This window comes from Colossoma macropomum, unplaced genomic scaffold, assembly GCF_904425465.1.
Source record: "Colossoma macropomum unplaced genomic scaffold, Colossoma_macropomum, whole genome shotgun sequence".
Taxonomy (NCBI): domain Eukaryota; kingdom Metazoa; phylum Chordata; class Actinopteri; order Characiformes; family Serrasalmidae; genus Colossoma; species Colossoma macropomum.
The window spans coordinates 22903032-22920448 of NW_023494805.1; the positions used below are offsets into that span (position 1 = coordinate 22903032).

The 17417-nt window shown below is 40.0% G+C and overlaps 2 protein-coding genes across 2 annotated transcripts; one reads left to right on the top strand and one right to left on the bottom strand.

The window, feature by feature from the left end:
* Window positions 1-365: 365 nt before the first annotated feature.
* On the bottom strand, window positions 366-5441 carry ttc5 (tetratricopeptide repeat domain 5). The gene is made up of 11 exons (XM_036597759.1): window positions 5336-5441; window positions 5106-5212; window positions 4603-4735; window positions 3724-3935; window positions 3411-3564; window positions 2718-2809; window positions 2556-2612; window positions 2086-2232; window positions 1143-1357; window positions 821-965; window positions 366-717 (listed from the first exon to the last, which is right to left on the bottom strand). Exons 2-11 carry the CDS (start codon window positions 5169-5171, stop codon window positions 598-600), a joined length of 1341 nt encoding a protein of 446 aa, XP_036453652.1. The 5' UTR covers window positions 5172-5212; window positions 5336-5441; the 3' UTR covers window positions 366-597.
* Window positions 5442-5842: 401 nt separating this feature from the next.
* On the top strand, window positions 5843-15551 carry man2b2 (mannosidase, alpha, class 2B, member 2). Its single transcript, XM_036597380.1, has 19 exons — window positions 5843-6039; window positions 6119-6265; window positions 6374-6479; window positions 7667-7839; window positions 7964-8079; window positions 8177-8354; window positions 8490-8688; window positions 9000-9190; window positions 9291-9453; window positions 9724-9860; window positions 10072-10349; window positions 10818-11009; window positions 11434-11677; window positions 11790-11900; window positions 12005-12197; window positions 12450-12596; window positions 13050-13162; window positions 13542-13662; window positions 14432-15551. Exons 1-19 carry the CDS (start codon window positions 5911-5913, stop codon window positions 14521-14523), a joined length of 3030 nt encoding a protein of 1009 aa, XP_036453273.1. The 5' UTR covers window positions 5843-5910; the 3' UTR covers window positions 14524-15551.
* Window positions 15552-17417: the final 1866 nt, after the last annotated feature.

Here is a 17417-nt window from a genome sequence, read left to right on the forward strand (position 1 = left end):
AGCTGTTAGAACTAGAAGTGTCACTAAAACATTGGCTGCTAAAGCTTGTGTAAAAGCAGTGTATCTCTGTACACAGACTGAAATGTTAACATGTCCTTGGTAAGCTGAATGTTTTCCTATGCAAAGGTTATTTTTTCAGTAGTGTTGCAAGAAAATTTACTTGATAAGCTTTAGAACTGAATGTCAGCACAAGCCTAGTCACAACCTCCAAACACATATGCAGAGGAGTCATCATTCAACTACTCTTAACAGTGTAGCTTTGCTAGCTGTGCCAGTTGTGAATATGTCAAAGGTATGCAGCTTCACAAGGTACACTTGGACATGTCATTGGTCATCTTATGAAAAATAACAATTTGACAAGTACCTTAGGAGCACCATTTGAGGAGTTTTATTTTGTGGACCTCAGATTTGAAATAGGCAGCAGCAGAATGTTTACAAAAATGCCCACCAACTTTAGTGAGAGTACAAAAACAAAAAATATGTACAGACAATTCTGACTAATAAACAGTACACACTATATACAGGCAAAATGAAAAGACAAAAACTGCCCTTCCTCAGATTCTTACTCCATATTGCTCTTTGTTTGCACTCATTTTTTTATTCAGTATGTGGTTTGTAACTGACAGAAGTTGCTGTTTGGCTTTGCATTGCTTGTCTCTTTCCATTGACAACGAGTAGCAGAGGAGAGTCCACACGTATACTCCGGAAATTGTAGGTCTGTGTAGAGAAGGTCTGAGTAAATTTGTAATTCTGTTCAAGTGTTTATTAATATTATGTAAACTGTACCAAATTAAATTGGCAAGTGAATGAATGCACCTACCTTATCATTGTGTGTTATACTATGCCGTTTGACTTGTGGTTCTGGAATGACTACTGTGTCTCCTATTAAGACGCCCCAGCCGTCTGATATGTTATAAACCATGACAACACAACATGTTTCCTCGCTGTCCACCATCCCAAATGTACTGAGGGGAGAGAAGAGGAAAATCACATACAAGCAAAACATAAAAGGTTGCTCTAGGAAAACATGTAAGTACAGCTAAAACCTCTTAAAATCATCAAAATAAATGCAGTTTAACTTAATAGAATTAATGCTGTGCTAATGAATCAAATAAAGGAAATTATTTACGGGTTTTACTCACAAGGCCATTCGACCCTCTGTGGCCAGGCTGAAGACAACTTTTCCGAGGGCTGCAGCACCTGCATTGTGGCCATGCGTAAGATCTGAGAAACTGCAGGGTACCAGGCTTCCTATGCGGCCTGTGGGGGAGCGAAACTCAGGAGAGGCACATGGACCCAAAGCAGACACGCTCAGAGAGGAGAGCATATTACGCAGGCGCCGTGCTTTCACTTTCCCCTGAAAGAGAGAGAAAAACACACATACACCTCAAGCTACAGATTATATGTAATAGGGCCAATCCTAACCTCCCAACATGCAGTGTGTCACTACTGTATGGCACTCTGCTGCCATCTACTGGTGGGAGCGCTGGCTTTAATTTCCATATACCCATATGTATTCAGCCTTCACACTTGTAGAAGGAAATCAAGTTTAAGATGCAAGTCAGTCATTTTTCTTACATCAGGATTTAGTGGCTTCTCTCTTCATACACAAGAGCAGTTCTAACTCGAGTGAGTGAGTGCAGATGTTAGAACTTAACCCACAGGATGGGTGAACTGTAACAGACTAGGGGTTGTAACAGTCACTACAAAGTCTAGTAAATTGCTCAAAGAAAATCAATTCAATATATTTATATGCTGTTTTACCCAGACAAGCTTTCCAACCAAGACACAAAAATATTAATGTGTTAAAATAAACATGATTAGTGCAAAGAGGCTTTTAAACACTGGCGAACTGTTTTTTTGACCATAAAGTACAATAAAAAACACTGCATTGGCTAAGCAACATTTAAATATTTAATTTATTTAACATCTAGATATCATCATGTATCCGTTTTTGTTTGTTTGTTCTTTTGCTATAAGTACACAAGAAGGTGACCAGAAGCACACAGCCTGAACCTGTTAAACTACTTAAAGTACTCCCATGTTGTGTCCCTACATTTTACATATCATAAGTGTTTAACTCACCTTATTCTCTATTAAACTAGTGACTTGATTCAGATAGTCCAGCAACTGCTTCTCTCTCTCTGGAGGCTCCTCCCAGCCAGGGTCAAGAGCAGCAGCCCGACTGTACCCAGCCAAAGCTGAACTGAACATCTCCTCATACTGGAACAGCTAAACCATGGCAAAGATGGAAATGAAAAAGTTGAAAAAAGGAACTTGAGTATAATGCTAGCTTAGATTTGCTATTAAAAGGGGTAAAACAAACTTGCTGTAGCCTATCAAAAGGTTATCATAGCAAATGGGGAAAGATCTTGCAATAGGCATATGGTAATGATGAATAAGTGGTAATTGGTACAAATTAGATGTTTTAACAGCTACAAGATGGTTTCTTTCTATATGATCTGTATACAGCTCAGATGGTTTGGTTAAAAGTGAGACAAGGCAGAATTAATGACAGGTATGAAAGTAAAGTGAGAGAACAACTGACACGTTACCGTGGCCCTATTAAAGTGCAGATCAGCATTCAAAGCTGATGCTTTGTCAATTTTCTCCTGTAAAATACAGAAGAAATATAATTTGCGAGCATAACCAGCAGAAATATTGAATATCTTTCCAGTTTAATTACTGTATATGTGTATATGTTTGTGTTCACTCACAGCTTGTGAATAGGCACTAAGAGCTTGCTGAGACATCTGAGGATTCTGTCCACTGGAGAAGAACAGGGAGATGTAGGCATTCCCTAAGATATCTGTACAAGAAGTGGTTAATTTCAATTAATTTCAATGTGTTTTCTTAAGATTACTGCTTGCAATATTTTATACTCAAGTTATCTAATGCACTGCTGCATGCTGAAGCCACACCACTGCCAAACTCATATCCAGACAGTACTGTGCCAGATAAATGAATCCGGGAAGTTACATGATCATATATTCTAGTGCAGGGGTGCCTGGTCATATGCGTAAAGGTCCAGCGCGGCTGCAGGTTTTCCTTCTAACCAAGCAAAATCACACCTGACTCTTCTTGTTTCATTAAGTGGTCTTACTCTTTACATTATCAATCAGGTGTGCTCATGCATGGTTGGAACGGAAACCTACAGCCATGCCAGCTCTTTGTGGTTAAGAATAGACATCTGTTCTAGTGTTTCCCAACTCCAGTCTTGAAGGCACACCTGCCCTGCACAGGTTTCTTTTTGCCCACTGTAAGACTCTTCTGCTGAGGGGCCTGTAGGACTAGAGTTGGGAAACTGGTATGTTCTAAAGAGCACAGGAAAACCATGTTTTAGAAATGTTTTATAGTTACAGTACAAACGTCCCTAACTTAATATTACTATTAAAGCATGATAAACTCACACCAGGACGTTCCATCGGTGACGTCAAGCTGCACAGCCTGTCTGGCCAGGTCCACGCTTTCCATGATACGTTTGCCATGGTCCTGAGCGCCCCCTTCTGGAGGAAGCTGCCTTAGCACCATTGAGAGGTTCCTCAAAGACACTTTGTTCTTGGACTAAAGAAAAGGATTACAAAGACAGCAATCATTACTAAAAACTATGCTATTACAGGACACGGTCATTTTAATCCTAAAGAGTATCATCTCAAATCCCAAACAAAATATTTCTTAATTTCTGGAGTCCAAATATGTTTTCACTATAATTTTTCATTATACCTGTTGTAGAGCCCCTGTGAAGCAGGTCTTTGCAGCAATCAGGTCTCCTTTCTTCCAGTACTGCTCACCTAGTGTGTTCCACCCTTCTACCAAACCTGGCTCCAACTTTACTGCCCGAGAGAGGCTTTCTTCTGCTGCCTGACTGAACTGTGGAGCTATGTTCAGACACCGGCCCCGCAGGAGCAGGTACTGGGCACTGTGTTTGTAGAGCTCTGCCAAATAAAAGATGAGGATAATTATGTCTTTGAAATAAGATGTGCAGGCCGTTGAGTAAATATGCATTTACTAAAGATTAGTTAATACAGAGTAATCCCTCGTCTTTCAGTGTTAACATACCACTGCCTCAAAATATATGTACATTATATACACTATAGTCCAGAAAGTCTATAGACATAGTCCAGTGTGAAATCAGGGATATTAAAAAGGAGTTTTTCTTCCTATTTGCTGGAGTAACAGGTTCTACTTTTCTAGGATGACTTTCCATTAGATGGAGGAACACTGCTGTGACGATTTGATTACTTTCTGACGCAAGAGCAATGAGGTCAGGTACTGATGTTGGATATATAGTTCTGGACCATAAACACGAGTCCAACTCATCTGGATGAAAAGTACTGGATGGAGCTCAATCACTCCAGAGAACACTTTGAACCCCTCTAGCCAACACTGGTTGACCTTAGACTCGTACAGATGCTCCAGAGCATCCCATTTTATTGGCAATGCTTTCCTCTAGGGATTATATTAGTTGTATCAGTAATGGATGCAACTTGAAGTAGCTGAATTCCCTAATAAGGAAAGGTGTCTGGATACGTTGACATTTAATGTACGTTGTGTCCCTGTTTACAAAGCCTATGAAAATCTTACGCTTTGTCACAAACTCACCTTCCTTCTCCTCCAGCCTCTTCAGTGTCCTGTTCATCTCTTCGGTAACATCATTCTGTTTTCTACTGGCGTCCTCCACGCTGTGCGTTTCAAAATAGTGATCCCTAAAGTGATACAGTCCATCCACGAGTTCCTGTGAGACAACAGAAAGATCTCCCATTCTGAACGATTCCCTGATCAAATTTCATCGCGCAAGGTTGATATACGCTACACAGATACAAATTTAGTATGTTTAAGGGATGTAAGGCGCACCTTTAATCTAAATCGGACAGACCTGACGTCTGACATTTCACAGTCATCCTCACATTCACCATATTAACGTTACATACAGAACTATGCAGCTAGTAATGCATTCGTTGTTATAGTGACAGACGGTCGGCTAGCTAGCTGAGCAGCAGCTGAGTGTGCAGCAAATCAGCTCGATTTCTCTTTAATAAAATACATGACACTGAACGACACTCCGATAATCTGCTAATTGCGCTAATATGATAAACAGTTTGTACCTTTAAAACTTCCAAATCATCCTTGTCTGTTGTTTTCTGCTCACCATCGTTGTCAACTTCAGCCATTTTTAGGTGGTAAGTGCAGAAATACAGCACGGAGTCTCCGCCTGCTGGTTAGGAGGTTAACATACAGAACAGGCCAGTTTATGGCTGGTAAGTATCACAAAAACGTGGACTGCGATTTATGTAAAATAACGTGACAGTCATTTTCTTGGAATGTATAACCAGACCTGCGTGTAAATGGGGACTAGTCCTCAGAAACGTATTTCTATGATCCGCCTTCGATGGGTCCAATCTGAGCTGGTTTAAGGGGAGTCTGGCCCCTTCCTATTTCTTCCGTTACAGCAAAAACAGGGATGCACAACGCCAGAGGGCGCCCGCGAGCGAGTCCTCAATGAATGGGGGTGAATGGAGCTAAACGGCTAAAAATTAAAAGTTTAAATAGTTTCTAACCAATTGTCCAGGACCTTCCTTTAATTTTAGAAAACAGAAGGGTGTATTTCAATAAAAAAGCAAGGAAAACTTATCTGTGTAGCTCACTTTTTAAAGCAAAGGGCGCTAGCGTTACTGCTACTGTGTGCTGATTAGTTGGCGTTATTGCTACTTAGTACTAATTGGTTGACGTTACTGGTGCTTAGTACTGATTGGTTGGTATTGCCGGTATTACTGAGTGGCAGCTCTACTCTATACACTCTCTGTGGTCCAACCAGACCTGTTTAGGGAAGTTAAATTGCGCATGCGCAGAAGTCACATGCTGTCATGAGACGTTCGGCAGGAACACAGTTGTAGTGCCTTTGATGACAAAATGAAGGGTTTACTTCTGTTTCTTGGGTTATTTTGTGTGTCAGTCTCCACAAATGATGCTCAAGAACGTCTCCAAGTGTTCGTCATTCCTCACAGTCATATGGATGTCGGCTGGGTGTACACGGTTCAGGTAAGTTACTCCTTCAGAGTGATGTCTGCAAACTTGCTCCTTGTCTGACGGGGTTTACGAGAGCGTGATGTGTCTGTAGGAGAGCATGCACGCCTATGCCAGCAACGTGTACAGCACGGTCGTTGAGGAGCTTTCAAGGGTGAAAGATCGTAAATTCATCGCAGTTGAGCAGGAGTTCTTCCGACTTTGGTGGGACAACACAGCATCACAGTGGCACAAGAAACAGGTGAGTACCAGACCTTCAGCTGTGTGTGAGTGGATACACTAGGTACGTTGTTAATGTGGATACACTGCTTTTCCCCTTTTTAATAACTGAGACCTGCTTCCATGTCAGGTGAGACAGCTGCTGCAGGAGGGACGTCTGGAGTTCATCATTGGTGGTCAGGTGATGCATGACGAAGCAGTGACAGATATTGATGACGCCATCCTCCAGTTGACAGGTTTGTGTTTTGGGCACAGTTCCCAATAGCCATCCTAAGCCCTGTGGTCATCTGCACTTCGGTGATGTCAACAGCTTGCAGACAGAGGACAAGAAACCTACCCCATTAGAAAGCCCTAACAGGTGCTTAAGCTGGCGGTCCTCCTCAAAGTCCACACTTGAGGCAACAATGTGCAGACCTGCAGGCCAAATAACAAATTAACATGCATGTCACCAGGAAAGTCCACCAGACTGTAGGGCTCTAATTCTGCCATTCACCTAAGCTAAAAGAGAGATAATGCCATGCCTGTGAAATTGCAGACTTCTAGAAAGGCCACTTGGAATGCAGGCTTTATCAGACTGTGCTGGTTAGTTTCTGTCATCATACTGAACCGTGCATGATGAAAGAAACTAAATGAGAGGCCCCACCCCAAAAAAAGAGAAATAAGTAAAATAAAGTTTTTGTTTAGTTTTAAACAAACAAATGAAGAAAATTACCAATTTTTTATATAGTTGCAGTCATACTGCCTTGCAGATTTGATGTGACAACATTGAGCACTTTAGTGAACATCAGTCACAAAATATAGGTCTAGAGTCCATGAAACAGGAATCCACAGGGTCAACATTTTCAATTTAGCACTCGAAGGCAGTAGGTTTAAAAGTGTGTGTTCGGGACAGACTCAGGTGCCGCACAGGCTGTACATGCTCTGTATCCAATGAAATCCTTTTTTTGGTAAACGCTAATGTGCTTATCAGCAGTGGCTCAATATGCATTACAAGCATAATGCAGCTTAGTGATGAGGTAAATAAATAAACAATGCAGTTTACCTCTGACATTTTTTCTCCACCATGTAAGTTAGATAGCTGTTAACAAAACTGTATACTCTGATTGGTCCTAGCCTGTATTTTAAGTCAGAGGCTACATTGATTGCGGTAATCACCAAAGGCTGCACTAAGAGTGCACGGAGGAAGGATGCTCGTGAGCTCCCATTTGAGTGCAGAAATGAGAAAAGAAACAAGCTACAACCTCATGGCACAAGTCAGGACTTCAGGATTGCAAATGGGAGAGGACTTTGTATGTGTTGCGTTTTACTTAATGTAATATTTTATCACATGAAAAAATACTAGTCTATGGCCTTCAACACATGCTCTCTCTCTTTCTCTCCTCCTCGCTCCTTATTCCTCCCTTCCACTGTGTCTCTACGGTAGAGGGACATGGCTTCTTGTATGAAACGTTTGGGGTCAGGCCTCATTTCTCTTGGCATGTTGACCCGTTTGGCGCCTCTGCTACCACTCCAGTCCTTTTTGCTCTGGCTGGATTTGATGCTCACCTCATCTCCCGCATTGACTATGATCTCAAAGATGCCATGCAGAAGAATAAGGTTGTTTTTCTTTTCCTTTTGTAATTATACTAAAGTGTAGTAGCCAGTATATACTATACATGTGAAGACGCTGCTAACTGTGCCGAAACTGTGTAATATCATAACTGTGCTTATGTTTATCTAGAAACTGCAGTTTGTTTGGAGAGGGTCGTCCTCTTTGGGGAAGACCCAGGAGATTTTCACACACACTATGGACCAATACAGTTATTGCACACCATCCTACCTCCCCTTCTCAAACAGGTGTTCAAATAATATGTGTTGCTTTCTTAACAGTGTTTATACATATTACATATTTTACACATAAAGCTGTAAGTTCTTACCTGTTTCTGACCTATAGGTCAGGGTTTTATTGGAATGGAGTAGCCATGTTTCCAGACCCCCCTAAAGATGGAGTTTACCCTAACATGAGCCTTCCAGTCACAAAGGAAACTTTGGAGCCCTATGCCCAGACCATGGTGAAAAACATCAAACAAAGGGCCCAGTGGTTCCGGACCAACCATGTTCTCTGGCCTTGGGTCAGTTCATTTTCATGTTGTTACCAACTAAAAACATAAATATTGTTACCATACTTTATTCCTTCTATAATTTATTTCTGTACCCACCCAGCTGTACGGGATACACCTTTTTAAAATATTTGTTTTGTTTTGTAGGGTTGTGACAAGCAGTTCTACAATGCCTCAGTACAGTTCACAAATATGGATGTGTTGATGAACTACATCAATAAGCACAGTGAGGAGTTTGGAGTGACAGTTCAGTATGCCACACTCAAAGACTATTTCCAAGCTGTACACCAATCAAATCTGTCGTGGGAGGTGAGGGGAAGCGAAGACTTCCTCCCTTATTCCACTGGTAGGTTACTCTCAAATGTTTTCATATTCAAAACCAGGGATGTCCAACCTTATTAACAAAGGGATCACAGGGTTAAAGCATTAAAGTGATAAAGAACTGTAGGCAACCTGCAGCTTCCAAAACTCTTTTAATATTTAGGCTTGCTCACTGATTAAAACAACATATTGACAATCCTACCAAAATAAAGAGTCGCATGTCCAGTAAAAATATATAGCATGATCCATAATAATATCCATAATAAATGCAATTTAATGTAGGGTATCTTTTCAGAAGGTTACATCTGTTTTGCATTTTATCTTCATTGCTTGCAGAACCGTTTCAGGCATGGACAGGGTTCTACGCCTCCAGAAATGTTCTAAAAGGAGTTGCAAAAAGAGCCAGTTCCCTTCTCCATTCTGCAGAATCTTTGTTTGTTCGGTACCGGATCAGGTACCCGGATGGCCCCGTCCAGAAAGAATGGGCCCTAGATAAGCTCAAGGCCCTCAGATGGGCTGTCTCTGAGGTACCCAATGTAAAATGTATTGGAATGCATAGTCACAGATAATATGGGATGTAGAGTACAGTGTTAATTACCTGTTATTACCTATTCTTCACTAAACCAGGTTCAGCACCATGATGGTATCACAGGTACAGAATCACCCAAAGTAGCTGATATGTACATGGATCACCTCACGCAAAGTATGATGGGAGTAGAAGAGCTCTTGGCAGCCATGTTCCTTCTCCCTCAGAACCCTGCCATTTCTAGTGCCAACCCAGAAAGCACAGGTGAGTCATATTCGTAGATCGGGCTTGCGAAAGTAGTCATTATGTAATTAGTATGTAAGTTGATGTGAGTAAAGTTATCATAGCCATATAGTCTTATTTATCAGAACATGGGGTAAAAAGTTCTATGAGCATGAACATCAAACTTTTATGGTCTGTCTTAAGCTTTCTTTTAACATAGCCACATAATTTTAATCATTACTTATTGTTAGATGCAGGGCCTATCATTCTAAAGTTCTAAAATAATATATGATTATTTTTTCTGTGACATAGAGCCATCAAGTGACCTTGAGCAGCACATCATTGTGTACAACCCACTTGCTTGGAACATAACAACATACATCAATGTTTCTGTAAAATATCCAATGGCACTTGTGTTTGATGATAATGGGTTAGCAGTCCCAGCTCAGGTAACTCGTTCATTACAAAAGTATGCATAAACACAGAATTGAATCTTTTTTTATATTATATATATCTTTTTGATACAGATGTCTTACAAAGTGGAATTATCTATTTATCCAGCAGACTATGTTGACTACTTATTATGCTTGCTTGCTTATCAGTTTGTTGTGTAGTCCTGTGGAACAGTGGTGTTTGACTGTGTCCATCATGTTCCTTCAGATCCAACCTTCAGCAGAGTCGCCGGCTGACTATGATCTTTTCATTATGGTGGAACTGGGTGGGCTTCAGTACAGAAAATACCTCATCCAGTTTCCGCAGTCAAAGTGTAACAAGGGTTCTAGCTGTGGGCTGACTCATGCAGCCAGAGTGGTGACATTTGAGAGACGGAACATTAGCAAATGGAAGAAGACGGGTAGGAGACTTTTGCCTGTGCTAAATGAATGCTACAAGCTGCTGTTTGACCAGGAGACTAACCTGCTACACAGTATTACAGATAGGTTGGCTCATCTTTCTCATTTATACTTTAATTCAGTTTTCCCTTTGGTGTAGTGAGATAACAGGATCAGGAGCAATGTTTACAGTGTATCTTAGTTTTTGTTTGTTTGTTTGTTTTTGTATTGGTGGGGTTTTACTTCAGATAATGACATATGGACAGTGTAACATCAGGCCCACATATATGAAGCATCTTAGAGTAAAACTGCTAAATCTTGGGGCACATCCTTCCTGTCCATGTAACAGTGCTCATCACAGGGATGGATACTCTGACAAATTTTAATACAACTGACAGATCAGCACCTCTGATCAGATGTGTTTTTTTCCTCAGTACTCAACCTGTTTTCATTAATAGGACTAAGAATTAATTCTTGACACACATTCTTTATTTAACTGGCTGAAAAAGTGTAGTTGGTATAAAGGACAATTCTACAAAGAAAATTCATTTCCAGTTTCTCACCATTCTGTTCCAGGTTTGAAAGTAGAAAAGTTAGGATTCGCCAAGACTTCTGGGAGTATGAGGCCAATGGAGATGTGCACACTGGGCCCATCTCTGACAACTACATCTTCACAGCCAATGAGTTTGCAGTTCTTGCTTACAAATCTGTTGCAATGCAGATAATTCCTGGAAAAATAATTTCTGAGGTCCGCCAGTATTTTTACAGGTAAAAGACTAGAACTAATTGTATTTGGCTGTGATATCAAAGTGAAGGTTTACAGAAAAATATCTAATTTACCCAGTACAGTCAGTCCAAGACTTGTTTGGTGTCTGAATTTTGCTTCTTTAAGTTTGTACTGGAGCTACAAGGCCAATGTAATTAACAAAGAATGAAAACTATTGACCACAAATTAGCATCATGCAAATTGCATGCAGTTTGAGGCAAGATTGTGTTAATTTAGCTATGCATTTAGATAGTTGATAGCTGCTAATTACAGATCATAAGCTCCCTTTACTAGTTAGCTGCATTAGCTTCGTAGCTCCAATGCAAAAGTAAGTAAGCAAACTTCAGACACAAAACATGTCTTCCGATTGACTATCTTTAGGATAGTGAAAAATGTTCAAAATTTGATTTTTAAACCTTTCTGCAGGGAAGAGTCTGATAAGAACTACACTTACTCCATGATCACCCGGGTTCCAGTGGGCTTCAAAGACAGGATACTGTGTCAGAGGCTGGATCAGAGCTATGGGGTGGGTCCCTTAGTGGTGAACAGAGAAGCTGTACTCAGAACCACCACTAGTCTGAGCAACAACAGGACGATATACACAGACAACAATGGCTACCAGATGCTGAAGAGGGAGTACAAGCAGTATATCAACAATTCAGTATCTCGGGTAAGAATGACAACAGATGTCTATATGAGATTGAAAATAATCGGTCCATCTTGTCCAGTGGATTTTGTCTGTTAACTGGGATATGTTTGTGTTTGTGCATGTGGGGGTGCAGAACTACTATCCAATGGTACGAGAAGCCTACATTGAAGATGACTCCAGCAGACTGGCCCTGCTCAGTGAGAGAGCACATGGAGTGGCTAGTCTTGGCCAGAGCCAGATGGAGGTGCACAAAATATCTTTATTGCAAAATTACTTTATCATATTTCTAATAATCCACTTTTTGGCAGGTCGAGGTGTATTGGTTTACTCACTGCCTGGTTCTCACAGGTGATGCTTCATAGGCGGCTGTGGAACAACCAAGAGTGGAATCTGGGCTATAACCTGACCCTGAATGACTCCTCTGTGGTACGGCCAGTTCTATGGATGATGTTGGGCTCTCCTGCTGCCATGGCAACCCTCAGTCAGCAGGGGGCACTATATCTACAACACAGACCTGTGGTCCTGCCCATTGATAAGCCTCGTGAGTTAGCATGCTTGTGAAAATATTATTTGAAAATGAAAGAATACTTATGGTTTATGCTTTGTATAATTTAATTGCAACTTTTGGTCCTTTGCAATACAGTTATTATATGGCCCAAAAAATCATTTTTTCCTCATTTTGTTTGTGACGGGCATAAAATGAATTATTAGAACAATAAAAGGAAATATAGCTGTGGGTAACAGTACATTGTGTGCTCACAGTGTCGTATTCTAATCCTTTCTTCTGTGACAGAGAGACCATGGATTGTACGAGAGAGGTGGAATGGCCCCACTGTCCAGCCTGTGGTTTTGCCTCCAAATCTCCACTTGCAGTATCTGAGTATCCCTGGATGGGGCTATGGCCCTAGTCACGCCCAGCACCTCCAGAACCTCAACTCAGGTAGGCAGCTTCTCCACAAGAGTTTCAATAATATTAGGCCTTTTTGAGTGAGTGTACAATTAGCATGTGCCTGTTAAACAATCATTTTCTGCTGTGATACAAGACTGTGGTTACAAACATTGCAAGCTAACATATCATTGCTGTCGGAACAAAACCTTGTGTCTCCGTTTTTGTCATTTTTTGACATATTTTGAAAATGTCTGTTGCCCTTTACATTGTGCATAATTTTTATGATGAACGGACCAAAATAAATGACCCAGAATTAATTGAAAAGATGTCTGGTTCTATTAAAAGTAAAGTATGTTTCTTCCTTCTCCTGTAAAGTTAACATTTTGGAGATATGAGGTTTTGTTCCAACAACAGCGATATGCTCATGGGTTACTTTTCTAAGTTAATTTAAGTGTTGTCTGATTATTGCTTGTAGTAACAGGTTAGTCCTTATTTTTTGTACAGGTGGAGAAGGAAAGCCTGAAACAGACTTTGACCGGGTCCTCTTAAGGATTACTCACTTGTTTGAAGAAGGAGAGGACCCTGTCCTGTCCAAACCCACCACGATCAACCTGAAGGTAAACCTGTGTATAAGATTATTTTAATGTAGTCAGCTGTGTATTTCTTAAATAAGTCTGTGGTTATATATTGTGGTAGATATAAAAATGGGCAACGAAGCTTTACCATGTGTATAATATATTTGTGGACATAATTTTATATAAATGAACTTGATTGATACCTTCAGTCTGTGTCCTGGTATTTTACTGATTGACATGATATGGTTTCATATTTAAGCCATGAGGTACTTGGTGTAATGCAAAGATGCATCTTTTTATTTTTCACTTTTTATTTTTCATTAAGGCAGTGTTTTAGCAGGAGACTACATTTTCCTACATTTTCAGGATTTTTTCCAGAGACAGAATGTAATCTTCCTTGAACTCTTCCTTCTAATTACAGGAAGTCATGCAGGGCTTAGGTGAAGTGAAGACTGTGCAGGAACGCTCCCTCACAGGAACCTGGGATATCTCAGACCTTCAAAGATGGAACTGGAGGACTATTGAGAGATCAGAGAATACAGGTACGATAATCTTCTATAACCTTCATCAGTGGTCTGTTTCTGACCACAGGGCCACTGCTGGCTAGATATTTTTGGCGGCAGATTGTTCTCAACCCAGTAGTGCTATTGAGGTATTTAAAAGGTAGGCTGGCATCGAGCACAGTTTGGGAGCTCCTCGATTCAGACATACCCACTAAACCTGGAAGTTAACAGAGGAGTTAAATCAGGTGTGTTAGAGCAGGAAAACTACCAAATTGTGCCAGACCAAAGTGGTGCGTATCTGGGGCAGAGGGTGGAGGACAAACTGTGTATCAGCAGATGCTACAATATAAGCATCAATAATTGAAGAGTTTCCTCACAAAATGCTGTGTATTCATTTGTAATAATTTTGGATATAATGAGAAGAATGACATCTGATGTATAACGGACAACACTTCCATTTATCTAATAAAGGTGGTTTTAATCTATATAGCACTGAGATTTCTTGTATGTGTAAAACTTGCTACCAACAACAGTAATTAAAGTGTTCAGTAAATTGTTTTGTAACAAAATCCTTGATTTGTATACCTATAAAGTGCACCTGTATGGTAGGTATACCTAAAAAAAAATAGCCACTGACTGTGTATACAAGGTATTAGTGTCAACTCGTGTGTACATGTTCTACTTTGAGTTTAATAATAAATAGAATATTTGGTGAATTGATTTGATAGAAACTTTAGATCACTTGATTAATTACTCTGTGTGTGTGTGTGTGTGTGTGTGTGTGTGTGTGTGTGTGTGTGTGTTACAGAGAACTCCAGCTCCTTCACACACGTGACCACGGACTTCAGTGTAACCATCTCACCAAAACAGATCAGAACCTTCTTCATTTACTTTAAATAGATAAAGTTGTTTTTGTGGTTATGTGTACTGTGTTCACTTGTTTCAAGTGTTGTAATGTTTTTTTTTTCCTCTGACATGAAGCACAAATCATTTTGTTAATGTTTGCACCCATTTTTAGGGAACAGTGGTTTCAGAAAGCCTTAAAGAGGAATTTTTTCAACATTTTTAACACAATTCAATCGTTAAGATGTAAAGAGTCATTCATAGTGTTTTGATATGAAATGCACCATTGTACAGAAACTTGTTCAGAATTGTTCACAGCGGTGATGATAGGAAAAGTGTATAATGCATCTAAAAGCTACCTCACAAAAAGCTATTACATGAACTGGTTTCAGATATTCTGGCTGATGCCTGAGACATTGGTTTGCCATAGTTTTTGCCTCAAGTTTTCCCCGCAAATGTATTTAAACTCGCTTCAGGGTGGCGAGATTCACACAGGGCATTATATGACAAAGCACAACCAAAAAAACCCTTACTTTTCAGTTTTACCACTATTTTACCATTACATCTAAAAATGCAGATGATGTGTACGTTCACTGGTCATTTTGGATAGTGAATAAAATGGCTGTATTAGTGTTGGTGACCCCTGGTTCCTGTCGCCACTTTTATAAACAAATGCAAATTGGTAGCTTTCCTTACAATATAGTATTTTACATTAAATCACACTGAATGACTTTGTTTACGTCTCAAGAATTAAATTATGCAGAAATTTGGAAGACTCAATGGAATACTCTTTTACATCTTGAACGTCACCCCGTACTTTAACACTGCAATATAACCTAAATTATTAAGCTCTTTACAAAGATGGAGTTACAAAATTGAAAATACTTTCTGCGCAAAATCATTTGCCAAATCTAAGCAGGTGACATTTGCTGATTTTTCAAAAAAATAAAAAACAGCAACATTGCGTGCATAACCTCTTCTGTGAAGACCATTATGTACAATGATTTTTCTTTTTGTGAGAATCATGTGAAAAAGCTGGTAAATATTTGAGAGATTTTTAAATTTTAAAATGTTAAAATGCTTTGATTATTTTGGTGCAGTTTTATACCATATAAGCTTTTGAATATAACACTATACAATAAAATGATTGTGTTGGATTAACTGAAAAGTGTGCAACTACTTTAATTGTAAGTTGTCATTTCAAACAACACAACTACATAGTAACAACATAACAAAAGCTGCAGTACCTTTTTAAGCTGGGAGTGTGGTGCCTCTTGAGAGCCGCATTGCATGGCCACACTTGATAAGTTTCTCGCTGCAGTGTGGCCCGTAACAGATGTCACACTATCATACATCATCCATGTTCCCGGATCTTGGGGCCAATTTATTCTCAACACATGAGGGTCACTTTTCACATACTCTTGAGTTTTAATCAAGGTTGATGTATGTATGTATGTATGTATAGACAGACAGACAGACAGATAGATAGATAGATCGATAGATAGATACAGACAGACAGACAGACACTCCCTAACCATAAGTGGGGAATTACATTTTGAAAGCGTGCAACACAATGTAAGCATGCCATCACCACAGTATGAGGACACTCAACTAAACATGGAGGATTATGAGTTTCGTGATAACTGATAAATCTTAATGTGTCACTGGAAAATCTCCAAGTTTCACAGTTTTAATGTAATTAAGAATGAAGACGCTACAGGAGAGATGCTGGATAGAGGAGAATGTTTATTCACATTGACAGCGTCGCCAGACCAATTTTAGGCGGGGCTTTTGCCCAAATGTACTACCAGAGATTGACTTACTGAATGTTGTAAGCCAATCATATAAGACCTTATACGTTGTAAGCCAATCATATAAGACCTTATACGTTGCAAGCCAATCATATCAGACCTTATTGGTTGTATGTCAATCAATTAGACCTGGGTGGAGTGTCTCTGCGCACTGCAAAGTAATCGGTAGCCGAGCTGAAGACAGGGTTTTGGGCTAAAGGCTCACTAAATAAACATTAGAGCTTATTTAAAATCTATAATATACAGAGTGAAACAGTGTTAAACAGAGTGAAAATATTCACCTACAATATGGATTTGTGGCAAAATACGGTCAGTATTGCTGGATATGTTTCTTTTACTTGGTTGCTTGTTAACTCTGGCTGGCTGAGTTTACTAAGTTAAATTTTAGTTTAAGTGAGGTAAGGAAAGGAGGCTAGGCTAACACTGACATCAGCTAACTAGCTGACAAGCCAACTAGTTTACCCATAGAGTCTGTGGTTTAACTTCACTTCGTAGAGCGAGGGTGTGAACGAAAAAGAGGGATAGAAATAACGTTCCTGACAGCTCTTTATACTCTTTGTTGTTAGATTTCTTGTGGTGTCAGTCTGTAGTCCTCGTTATGCCGATATTGAGAACTCCGGGTCTAAGCTCCATTTCTCTGTGGCCAGAATGAATTGGGTTTTCGAAAAATCGCCTCTATCGCCCCCTGTGTTAAATAAAAATGTTCAGAACCTGATACGTTTTGTCCTGTGGACATTTTTCTCCCGAATACCACTGGATCCTCCGAATTACGAGGTCGTTAAAGAGCCTTAATACTAATATTGCTACATGAGAGCTAAAGCTACTGGGCATCAATTTGATGTCACTAAGCTACACGAAACTAAGGCGGACTGTGGCGGTGCTCTGACGAGCTGTGCTACCTTAACGAAATCTTCTACTGTAGCACGTTTTCCTCTAGGTAGGATATTTTGATAGGCTAAAACGCTTTATCAAAAACTCCTACCCGTGTTAAAACTACAAGGCTTCTTTTTTCGCCAGCTTCTTGCTTCAGTGTTCCCGTTCCACCTTAAATAGTGCAGCAGCTGTGACTAGCTATCACAAACATTAGCTAACTACTGACCTGTCGGTTCTGTGAAACAGCAAAAATAAGTTAATGTTACT

What these genes read in the sequence shown, in the direction of transcription:
- ttc5 (XM_036597759.1), bottom strand. Translation starts at nt 5,171, where the DNA reads ATGGCTGAAGTTGACAACGATGGTGAGCAGAAAACAACAGACAAGGAT. An exon ending in CACCGATGGAACGTCCTGGT is followed by an intron (nt 2,810 to 3,410) that starts GTGAGTTTATCA and finishes CTTCTTGTACAG; the next exon opens with ATATCTTAGGGAATGCCTAC. An exon ending in GTATAACACACAATGATAAG is followed by an intron (nt 718 to 820) that starts GTAGGTGCATTC and finishes TTCTCTACACAG; the next exon opens with ACCTACAATTTCCGGAGTAT.
- man2b2 (XM_036597380.1), top strand. Translation starts at nt 5,911, where the DNA reads ATGAAGGGTTTACTTCTGTTTCTTGGGTTATTTTGTGTGTCAGTCTCC. An exon ending in GCTGGGTGTACACGGTTCAG is followed by an intron (nt 6,040 to 6,118) that starts GTAAGTTACTCC and finishes ATGTGTCTGTAG; the next exon opens with GAGAGCATGCACGCCTATGC. An exon ending in TTGGCCAGAGCCAGATGGAG is followed by an intron (nt 11,901 to 12,004) that starts GTGCACAAAATA and finishes TGGTTCTCACAG; the next exon opens with GTGATGCTTCATAGGCGGCT.